The sequence below is a fragment of the Aricia agestis genome, chromosome 8, assembly GCF_905147365.1.
Source record: "Aricia agestis chromosome 8, ilAriAges1.1, whole genome shotgun sequence".
NCBI lineage: Eukaryota > Metazoa > Arthropoda > Insecta > Lepidoptera > Lycaenidae > Aricia > Aricia agestis.
Genome location: NC_056413.1, coordinates 5,943,476 through 5,956,287, shown reverse-complemented (window position 1 = coordinate 5,956,287; position 12,812 = coordinate 5,943,476). Strand labels below are relative to the sequence as shown.

General features: G+C 37.1%; 1 protein-coding gene across 1 annotated transcript in view; it reads right to left on the bottom strand.

The window, feature by feature from the left end:
* LOC121729857 (heparan-sulfate 6-O-sulfotransferase 2) overlaps nt 1–12,812 on the bottom strand; it is a 130,937-nt gene that overhangs the window by 91,630 nt on the left and 26,495 nt on the right. Inside the window, exon 3 of the mRNA XM_042118508.1 lies at nt 7,685–7,782. Coding sequence (XP_041974442.1) covers nt 7,685–7,782 — 98 coding nt within the window. The remainder of the gene's footprint in view (nt 1–7,684; nt 7,783–12,812) is intronic.

The window sequence follows — 12,812 nt, the reverse complement described above, 5'->3', positions numbered from 1 at the left end:
TTTTTACTTTTTGGGTCATAAAAATGTTCCATCGCAACGAGTAGTAGACAGAATCACAGGCACGCAGATTGTCTTATTGATCTACTAGCGACCCACCCCGGCTTCGCACGGGAATAAAATCTATAGCCTATGTCACTCACTAAAAAAATTATTAAAACTCCAAATCGATTCAGTAGTTTTGATTTATATTCCTTATTACCCACGGGTAGTAATGTATATAAATCAAAACTACTGAATCGATTTGAAATATTAATCATTTTAGTAACAAAGTTACATGAGGACAGAAAAATCGACTTTGTTTTATACTATGTAGTGATTTATGGTTTCATTTATCAACCTACTAAAATATGAAACCCGCAACTCCGTTGCGCCAAAATTCGTTTATCGCGCGGGAACCGTATATTTTGCCAGGATAAAAAGTATCCTAGATGTTATTTCCCGGGAATCAAAGTATCCCCATACCAAATTTCAGCTAAACCGGTTCAGCGGTTTGTGCGTGAGGAGGTGACAGAAAGACACACTATAGCATTTATAATATTAGTATGGATAAAGCATAAACAAAAGTAACTTTACTGGAGTGAAAATATTTCGAATTTACGAGATTCTAATCTAGGATTAGAATATGTTGAATATCGAAAGGGTCTTCGTATAAGAATCGGTCTAAAATCATCAAATTCGCCACAAACTCACAAGACATCGTGACACCGCGCTTGATAATCCAGTTAAGTTATGATGAAGCGATAATCGCGCATCTAGGGCTACCGATATCTATATAAATAAAAATAATTTTAAATTTTGTTAGTCTCCTAACAAAATTTAAAATTATTTAATGTTTAAAAAATTAATGTTTCGAGAGATAAATCTAATCGTCTGAACCGGTTTGGCTAATTTTAGTCTTCAAATTGTCGTGGAAGTTAAGGTTTATATTAGGAAGAAAGTTCACCGGTTCATTTATAGTTTGTGTGTTCTAAGATGTTATGCGTGACACATTATAATTGACAATAGTAGGTAAGTTACCTTACAAAAATTAATCGATAGTTTAAAAATATCGAATCACTTCGTAAAGGAATTGTAATCGAAATTACCGATTTCGTACTGACATTTCAGTGGTGCCGGCGATTTAAGATGGCCGCCCTTTTTTATCGATTTGATTTCGATTCAACAGAGTCAATCTCTATTGACATAAGTTCCGTTTCATGCATATGAAATTTTTCAAATGTTTTCGTAACAATAATTTTATACTCCTATTTCACAGTTAATATTTATTATTTTATATTAATAAGTTAGCATTTAGCAACTTTTCATTTTTATTTATTTACAATTATAGGAAACATTTGTTTTTGTAGATGGAATATAATTTATTACATTTTGATTTTTTTTGTTTTCTTGTAAAAAAAACCCGTAGCAAGGAATATGAAAACTGTCACCGATATCATCTTAAAACGCACAAACTATATATAAATATTTATTAATAATATTAATAAATATTTACATAAAATATTTTTTCTATTTATTGTTGTTACTTAATTTCATGGCGGTTGCATCAATGAAGACGATGAACTATTAATCTAACATCACCACTTGACGATAAGGGCAAATAAATTAAGGACACAAAAGGCAGGTCAGGACTCGGGACTTATTGGGAACATTTTATCTTTATCTATTTAGATTTAAAGAATTACTTGGAACCAAAATTAACTCATTCCATTGTGTATAACCCAATACAGTATTTATGTCGGCAATTTCGTAATTTGCCCTAAATGCTGAATATAGGAACGTTTACAAATAGACTCCGAATCGGTACAAGATCCAGATCGATATAAGTTGTTTATCATTAAATACGATTTACTACAACACTGACTCTACAATCGAACGTGGTGTGTGTTGTTTAACATAAAACATTATTCTTTACGCAAAACCCAAATCTTTCTTCTAACAACACGTAAGAATGCCAATCTAATTATATACAATATTATTTTGTTGGATGTCAAACTATGTTTTTGTACGTCAGAATAATACAAAATATAATGCTTTATTAGAGCCTGGTTTGTGAGGTTTTTTGAGAAGAATGTGGGTATGCAATTGTTTTTTTTTTTTACAATAACTGTCAGTTGGCAACCCTGTCTATCTAGTCAGCAGTTCAGCACCGAACTCGTTAACGGAGCCTGCCAATCGGCCGGCGCTGTGACCAACTTAAATTAGTATTTCTGACAGTAAAACTACTCCCAACTATATTTGTACCGCCGATGTAACTGTCAAACTTTAAGTGCCCACTCAGACTGCCTAATTGAAGCATATCAATTAATACATACAAAGGTCCGTTTGTAATAAACTAGATGACGATGAACTCCGTTGATATTTGTTTATCGCGAGGGAACCGTACATTCTAGGATAACAAGTATCCTATGTCCTTTCCCGGGGATCAGAGTGTCTCCATTCTCCATATTAAATTTCGGCAAAATCGGTTCAGCGGTTTGAGCGTGAAGAGGTAACAAACAGACAGACACACCTTCGCATTTATAGCATTGGTCTGGATTGCTTCCGGGTTAAATAAAATAGTGAGCACTCTTACTAACTCCCTGAGGATTCCATCATAAGATCAGCACTAAGCGATCCTATAAGGGCATTCGGCATTCCATAAAGCTTTGCAACTTAATTATTCACAAACATATCCGGTACCTATATAGAAATTCCCTTAGAGCTTATTGAATTTAATATAATATAACGCCTCTCGTCCACCGACGCTGCGAACTGCAAAATATCTGCGAAACTAATGCGAAACAGGAATAGAGCGAGATGCAATATAACGCATTGTCGTGTGTCGGGTGAGACAGTAAATCGGTTCGCCGCTGTTTCGCAGTTAGCAGCGTCGCGTCGGTGGACTAGAGGTAAAGGCGTAAATATATAATATACTAATGTCCAGTTTGAAGTTTCTGAAGTTTTTGACAGTTTAGACAGACACAATAGCTTTTGATTGGCTAACGTCAAAACGTGAACCAATCAACATCGTTATTGAAAACCTTAAAACAACGACAACCAAGCATAAAAAACCCGTTAAGAATTTAGCTTCGTGGTTACAGCTTATATTACCTGCGCCTCCAAATCGCAACAGAAATAATCACAAATTCATCGCATCTAGCCCTAACATAATGTAAAGTTTACACAGTATCACATAATCTGTTTACCCAAAGTATTAGGCGAACCTATAACAATGGGTCTTTTCTTGCGCTACAATCCAGAGCCGTGCAAGCTATTATAATATTAACGGCTCAGGCCTTAGAAACGATTGTGCTATGATCAGCTGAATAATTTCGTCGATTTATTCCTCAAACTCGCCGTTCCACTCGGTGGGAGGTCCCAGTAGAAACAGCTAGTAAATTAATAGACAACGAGCCAGCTGATCCAAACACATTCATCCCGTCAGACAAACGTTATTAGCTATGTCCACACTGTGCACTTTCATCTTCAATTTTCGTCATCAACTTTCATATTGGCGCATTCAATAATTGAATGCGTCAAGGAATGCAACGCCAATAATGTCATTTTTGAAGTTTTGGATACGGTCAGAGGGCATGCGTGGCGGGCATGCCTCACGTTCGCTGTTGACTGCGCTATAGCGCATGCCCTTGACGAACATAAAAAGGCACAGTGTGGACAAAGCTATTGAGACATTTTGTTTTGCCTTTCGAGTAGAACAAATGCAATAGTTCCTAAGCTTAGAATTTTCCATACTGAATCGAAGTTTCAGAACTGTCGAAGTGATGCTTTCTACAGATTGAAATGTAGTGGGAAGTAAAATCCCTACTAAAATTATTGTAAAGACGAAATAACACTTTATATTAATATGTTTCTGTTTGAAACCTAAAGTAACGGGCAAAAAGCAATTTTATTACCTTGATTTTCGCAAATTATAGCAAAAATCTTTTTTATCCTTGGCGTTATTGGATCACATTCCTGTCGCAGGTCTGTACGAAGCCTTATTCTGTAATCCTATTACACAAGTCGCCGCACTGTCTTAAGCTTCTTAAATAATTCATATACAATCTATGATATAGATAAGAGGCTACTTTGAATATCATTACAGTTTAAGGAATACACAGTACACCATCTTCATATTAGGGCGTTTGAATCGAGCGCACGCATACTTTAGCGAGATGTAGGATAGCTTGAAGTAGAAAATTGTTAAATGAAACAGTCCACTGGCAGGCAAGTATTTTTATTTTTTATATGATATGTTCAGTAAGATATTTCTATTTTGTTCGTTGAGAGCTTTTAAACAAACTACAAATAATATAATATTGTTAAAGAGCTGTCTGCGTCGAGCACGTTCGATTTCGGAAATGAGTTACTCTACTCTATGTTATTTATACTATGATATATTATGTAGTTCATATGGGAGATATAAATAATGTATTTAGATGAATATTTATTTGTTTATGATACTGATTATAACACATAAAGAGATTCAGATAACAAATTATGTGGTTATTATATTAATAATAAATAATAATAATCTGGACCACCAAAGATGAAAATATTTGTATGCTATGTTTTCAAAGATATTATAGATAGATCTTCTTTAGGAATGCAGAATGATAATTAAATAAGTTTAACATGCCGATAAAAAATAAAGTGGATACCAAATTAAGTATAAACATGGGCCTGTTTCACCACTTCCTGATAAAGTGCCGGCTAGGCTATCCACAACTTATTTGACAGATTCTCCAAACTATATCTGTCAAGTTAAGTGGTGGATAGCCCTTACCAGGAAGTGGCGAAGCAGGCCGTAATTCTAGCAATATACACTTTATTTAACTTTTGGTTAATTTTATCAAAGAAAGAAGAAATGAACAATCCCAAAAAAACGAGATTACTAGATGGCACTGTCAAATACGTACGTTTATCAAATCTGATGTGTATCTACATATGTCGTATACACCCTAATGTCACAGGACCCAAAAACATAATCTCTACAACTCTATCAAGCGTAAACATTCGATTACGACAAAATGCTTAAAATCTAGAATATGTTTACTTCGCATCATCACTTGCTAGTGATGATGTAGCAGCAGTATTAATATCCTAATGCTGTAGCAACTAGCAACTAGCTTGGGGACTGGGGTTAACTGTACCCGGTTTACCCCAGGGTGGTACAGACAGATAATAAATAATAATAATAATAGCTCCCACATCGGTTTCGGTGACTGTGGCCGGTGTCATTGAAACCAGGCCAGCTACGCAGGAGTAATTTTATATTGCCCAAGTGTGTGCGCAGTACACAAGAGCACTCTCTATTCCTTTACTCTCATAACCCAGTGGGACGGAAGACCGACACGACCGGCGAGAGATCAGACGCAGGACCGACTTTTTACATGCCCATCCGACGCATGGATCATCTTACTTGTCAGCTGACAATCAGGTGATCAGCCTGCATTGTCCTAAGCAAACACCAAACACACAGACAGATAGACAACTCTAAAGCCAACTGCTTTAGAGTTGTCTATCTGTCTGGATACTTGCTCTCGCATTTGAATGATGAGCCTTTGTACATCGTTGACAGATTTATTGAGGGAACGGTTCGCGCAGACCTTTACCCTTGACTTCTCCGCCAACGACATAAGGACTATTATAGAAACTCCGAGGCAAAACTCTGAACGGGCTATAGACCTCACAAACGCTTTTATAATATAGTCTGACGTTGTTCGAGTGTTTTTTAAACAAGTAAACAATATGGGGATTTTGTTTAGATTGTCAGATAATGTATGAGACAAAAACTTGGATCGCTATTTTATAGATCATAATTCATTTTTTTATGGTCGCTGTTATCTTTACGACGTACAATAATGTACCTCGATTCATATAAAGATTCCTTTCATTTGGTAACAGTTCAGCATTGATATCGACTTCCTATTCGACAGTAAACAAAAGGCCTTGTGAAATAAACGGATATTAAAAGAGGACTGACTAATCGTTATCTTTGTCCGATAGGTTGGATGAGCCTGGCAGACAGCGTCAGGACTTAGTTAGACTTGTCATAGCTACGTTTGAAAATAAGGCAGGTAGGACTCTTCAAATGTGAAGACCCCTCTCCATGTTGGCCAATATCAGACTATGATTTTGATTACCGATGCCAGCTGTCTACAAGAAACCGTGGACGAATGTGCTCCTTTGGCCTTTACATTATCGCCTGTTTTTCCATGGGGCAACGTCTACTTAATATAGAATCATTTGTATGTCACAAGCGGTGTCTCAAACTTCCGCAGCTTAAAATACACATAATATATGCGGCGCCACATCCCCGAGTACTCACTATAGTATACATTTGATCACTTACGCACCGGACCACCGACATAAGCATAACACATAAGTACTGTATGTTGGACGCCACTACCGCATAATGATGAGGTAACAGCCAAACAATAACGATATTAATTTGAATAACTGCTTATCAGAGTTCCGTATCCGAATACAATATTTCAGGGTCACTCTTTTGATTTTAAAATTTTAATGCGGTCTCTACATCCTAGATATAACTGTTAAGGATATGTAAACCGTGGTATAAGAGTTATATTATATTATAGTCGATAATTGCCTATGATCGACGTAGATTGTTACAATAATAATTGTGACAAAGTTATTATAGATGGCCCAATGTGTAGTGGGGTCTCTAAATGTCCTACGAACGTTTGCCACAAAAATCAGACTCTCCTTCTAGTATCTACAAACATTTTATAAATCATTTAAAAAGCTACATAGGGGACGCACCTTCATACACGATCAAACTTCAAGTTTTAAGAAATAGCCGCTATTTGAACTTTATTTATATCTTGTTGACAACCCTAATTTTAAGCACTATCACACTATGCGTAAAAACCGACAATTCCGTTGATCAATCCGAACCGATACATTAATGCCGGCCACGTCCTTACAATAGTCCCAGTCAAGGACGACGGACAATAGCTCGGAGAGGCGATTTGAATTATTGTACGCACCAAATATATTCGGCACATTTGCATTCCCTAATGGAACGTGGCCGGAGACGCGCCAGGGTACTGAGACAACTCGCATTTGATAATTTCGACAGCGAAATTAAAAATTAACTGACAAACTATCTCTATACAAAACACATAAAGATGCGCACCCTTGGAACAAAATAATATATTTTGTAACGCCAAAGTATGTCTGATCAAAGACTGAACTGTCTTAACTGTTATGTGAATTGTGAGCCCTCGTGCTATTGCGATGCCTTCCTTATATTATGTCAAATACCATAATAACTTCGCTGACAAAATTATCTAAAGCAATTTGACTGAGTACCCCGATGTAATCATCGGTCGCGATCGTAATTCAAATACAATTATTGTTGCCATGACACTCGTATTGATCTTAAATATGGCAACCGACTACGAGCCGCGTGACGAGAATTCGCCACGTGCTAGGGTTGCCACTTGCCAGTTAAGGAAATTAGGCTCAAGTGAATAATTTGCATATTCGAGCAATTTGCTCTTAAACGATCTAAGATAATGACTCTAACACGGCTAAGTGCCGATTAATGCGTGTTAAAGCTGTACAGTAAATTTAAAAGTCGTGTTACACACTATCTACCGATATTACGACGGGAGAGTTGCACTAAATAATTTAACTTTTAACACTTCGAAAATCGTAAAATATAAACGGTACTCACTTCCAGCCAGTGGAGTATCTCGAAAACAGCCATATTTCGTTGCTGTGGGGGCGAAAACAATGGCACCGCTTTCGAGCGCGTTGACAGTTGCAGGGCCGCTGCAAAAGAAAAATGCAATGATTTTTTTAAAATTCCATCCCGCGCCGCACGGACCGGACGCCGCGAAGTCATGTATAAAATCTAAACACATTTTAAAATAGGAAAGCCAACATAGATGCTTTTTGTCGTGTACAAAATCTAAACACATTTTAAAAAAGGGAAGCCAATAACATAGCGTTTTAAAATGCAAAGCTTTTCGTTCACACTGTTACGAGATCTTTACACGTAGTACGGAAATTACCCCCCAATTCTCCGGGGCGCGAACAGAATCCACGGCCTGAGAAACTTGATTATGTCGCAATGACACATTTTTTTCTTGTCAGGGAAAAACTGCTCGTCTTTGTGAAACATTTAACGAGGATTATTTTTCCGACCCAAATATCGACCAATAGAATTGCACCATTCGACGTCACGTGGTACAACCTACATGGTATTATACTGATAATTTTTTGAAAATTTTCTCTGGTAGTTGCTATATATAAAAGACAAACACGTCAAACTGACAGGTTGGATTCAATTGTGTCTCATGAGTCATGGTGCAATTATATTGTCCGACATTTGGGACGGAAAAATAATCCCCCGAATACCACACGAGCTTCAAAATTATCTGGCATTTCCCTCAAGGTTCCCTGCAAACAAATAAAGTCGTCAAGTTTTTCAGGAAAAATCACTCGCGCTTCGCGCTCGTGATTTTTTAACCTGAAAAACTTGAATCCTTCATTTGTTTGCAACGAACCTATCGGGAAATATCCGATAATTTTGAAGCTCTTGTGGTATTATAAGTGATAATTAAATGTTGAACAAAAAAAATAATGTTTCACGAAATCAGAGAAATTGTAAATTAAGAATCGAAAACAATAAATTAACATTAAATTGGTCCTTCAACAATACATACAACGTGAAAAACAGCAGCAGGGCAATCGCGTTATTTTTAAACGTTTCAATTCAGGTTCACATTTGCTTTGGTTGTGGTTCAGTTACGGTTTGGTTCCGCTGCGTCTGAACAAATTTCAGTATCGTGCTAACGTTCCAACCGTAACTCAACCTTAGATGGAACTCGAACGAAGCACAACGTTTGACCTTTAGACAGACATTGCAGCGGACCAATCAGGCGCCCTTATGATTTAATTTTGATTGGCTTAAATATGGACAAATTTTTTCCGATGCGTTAATTGGTCAAATGACAAATTGTTTATTTACGGATGAATATGACACGAGTGAAGTTGTTTTGGAACTAGTTATGAATGTTACTTGGAGTTTTTAGTTTATTATTTACGTAGGTGAATTCTTAATAGGTATTGTTTTACTATATTTTACAAACGCCATACTAGTAATTTAATAGTGACTTGTGTTGTGAGATGTGACTTGTGACAAGTTTTTTGTGGCGCAGAAAACATTTACGTAAAGAAGTAGTGTCAAAATTCAATTCACTTTTTAACAAACTCAAATAGTCCGTAGTGTTATTTTATACATAAGCTTATATATTATAATTTGATTATAGCTTATGTTATATTTTTCCATTGATTTTCGTCAATTTACCAAACAAAATAAGAAACGTTTCAGAAACGTGCGAGTAGTAGTAGCATTGTATCAACTTTTTGTTTTGACAGCGTTTGCGCTTGAGCTGAGGTTCAGTAACGTCTCAACTAGCTGTCAAAACGTTAGCGCGATACCGAATCGTACCAAAAGTCTATCAACGTCCGAGTTTCATTTGCGCTTCAGTTGAAAAAAATTTGCGCGATTGCCCTGCAGGTAATAAAGAATACACAACACAATAACCCAAAGAGCTATGAACAATTTTCGTTCTTTCGAGCGAGTTTCATATTTCTAGATGCTGTCTTGCAACCTGACATACCGTAGGAAGGTAACATCGACGTCAATTAAAAGGAAGTTCCTAAAGCATTTGACTCAGAAATACATATTTCAAAAGATAAACCCACGCCACTTCATAGCGCCAAGATTAAATCTACTGAAAAAGGTCACACGCTGACCCACTTATGGCATCTGACTTGAAACTAGAGCCTCCGCTTGAAGATATTAATTCGAGGCCACACAAATCAGTGCAGTCTGACGTTGATCAATACTGGAGACTGGGGAGTCTGTGCACTTAAATATATCGTAACTTTTAAAATATGTTACCTGACGTTTTCAAATTTCGTTGAGCAAAATTCGTATATATATCACTCACTCAACTGAAATCTCGATGATCAATCCACACTCCCATACTATGCATACAAATATAATAAATGTGAAAGTGTGTCTGTCCATCTGTTACCTCTTCACGCCCAAACCGCTGAACCGATTTTACTGAAAATTGGTATGGAGATACTTTGAGTCCCAAGAAATACTTTTTAACTCGGAAAAATGTATGGTTCCCGCACGATAAACGAATTTTGGCGTAACAAAGTTGCGGGCGTCATCAAGTTTCATCTAAATCAGCCTTTCCCAAATTGGGCGATAACGCCCCCTTGTAGGCGCTGAAGGTCTAAAGGGGTGTGGGTCCCAGAAAAAAAATGAGGGCGTTGTGTAGAGGGCTTGGGGGGTGATTTATTTCATCTGGATTCATATTAAATTGAAAACAAAGGGGGCGCTAAAACATAATTTCTCAAAATGGGCAGTAGACAAACTAAGTTTGGGAACCTCTGATCTAAATCCATCCAGCCAGTGGTATTTTCATGACAGACAGACAGACCGAAATGACACTCTTTGTATTGTTGTTTGTAATTTGCTAATTGCTCCCCGGGCATCGGAGTTCCATTTCGGAAATGATGCATGAGCTTTTAAGAGGCTTATTATTTCACGTCCAACTGCCAGATCTACGCTCGTGCAACATAACAAACATTAACAACGTATCGTAAAGTTTAACATGAGATTTTAAACTATATGGAGTTAGCACTAGAATCGGGTAATTTAAAAAAAAAACATAAATACGTAGCACTAGATGACGCCCTTAACTCGGTTACGCCAAATTTCTTTTGTCGCGCGGGAACCGTACATTCTTCCGGGATAAAAACTAGGTACCTATGTCCTTTCCCGGGACTCAAAGATTTTCCATGCCGAATTTTAGAAAAATCGGTTCAGGGAATTGTGCTTGAAGAGGTAACAGAAAGACATACACACTTTCACATTTATAATTATATTAAGGGCCTGTTTCACCACTTTCTGATAAAGTGCCGAATAGGCTATTCACAACTTTTTTGACAGATTCTCCATACTTGATCTGTCAAGTTAATTGGTGGATAGCCCATTCGTCACTTATCAGGAAGCGGTGAAACAGGCCATAAGTATGGAAGTGTGGATACTATCGGCGTGTTTCGGAGAAACAAGTCCCTTGTCACAAATGCCTTGAATGCGTATAAAATGCAGATGCCATGCACGCTTTACGCTTCCTGTGAGGGCTGCGACATTGCTTTTTCCATCGCTTACATTGAATATGCCAATAGAAAAACGTTTAGCTACGAGCAATCTGTTAGATGCAATAAAGGTTAGAGCTCGGTTAAGACCGCTACACACGGTGATATAATTGCACAGTTTGGCCACAGCCAACATACTAAACCGCTTAAATCTTTTACACGTATATCAGGCAACTGATTCACAAATTCACAATGCGAAATTCAACTCAAATAAGCCGAATTCTTTGCACAACAGTAAACGCTCGCCGCACCTAGCGTTGACCAATAACAACAATATGTTTCCGAAACCAAGTCGAACGGGAATTCTGCGATTTCGGGATCACCCAATTCTGTGGTCGAACTGCGCGGTAATACCCTAACGTGTGTAGCTGCGTTAGCAGCAATAAAAGTTGGAGCTAGGCTTAGTTGGCTTGCATTAATATCGCCGGCAATAACCATCAGCATCGCCTCGTTACTCCTGCAGCGTGCCTGGTTCACGTCGTTCCATTTTCAACAAAGGATAAATGTGTTTTGGTCGCTTAATATCTTTTATGTGTACATATGCAGAACTACCAGTTATATTTTAGCCTTTGTTCTGAGAACTTCGATTATTGTGAATAGGTTGAATTGCGTAAGTTATTTTAACCTCGATTTCTTAACTCTATGCTTACGAATTTTGATATTTACTGAAAATTGACTCGTACCATGCCATATTTAAATGCAAAACACTTACGATTTTTTAAGTCTTCAAAGTTCAATAATTGTAAAAGACATCTTTTACTATTATAATAGACAGAAGATTCAAGACTCATAACATAACTGATAAGTTTTCTTTATACAGTAAAGTAATTTATGAGCTATCGGTCATATTCTTTTTTGGCTCTTTTATTTACTAGTTAAATGATGTTTAGTCCATAACGAATCACGATTCACGCCTTGGGACTTTTTTACTTTCTATTTTACACTAAATTAGTATTACACATTTAGCTTCTTTAATTGAAATTCATTGTATGCAAAAATTATCGTCTGCCATCTTCAATTCCCAACTCATTACTCATACTCGAACCACCTGCTGCATATAGATGTACAAATTTTAGTAAATCGGTCTCGTCTACATTTCCCTTTACTAGGAACGAATAAACTGCAGATACAGCTTCATTAAAATTCAAAAGATGCATACGATTAAATCTCCCCAAGCCACTTCGAGCCAAAATACTTTTTGAGCGACACTAAAAAAGTCCATTGTCTGTTTTTTCTCAGCAAATACGTGTTCGGATCCCAAATAGGAGCTATTAATATTCGAATCTACATTTTTCCTAGGAACTGAAGCAGATCCGAGCGAACGCCGCATCCGACTTATTTGCATAGAACACGTTACTCATACAATAGTTGCCGACTACAAAAATATTTACGCTCCTCGAATGCATTCCCGCGATTCTTTTGTAAAATGTTGTACAAAAGAATAATTTAATGTGTGGAAGATATTCATCATCCATGTCAACAACAATAAATAGTAAAGCGTTGTTGACCAACTTTACAATCAGCTCTGGGGCTTGAAATATCGACCGTTGCCCGGAGTTTGATGATAACACGTTAAAAATCCAAAATTGCATTGTTTCCCAATTACCTAGTAGTCA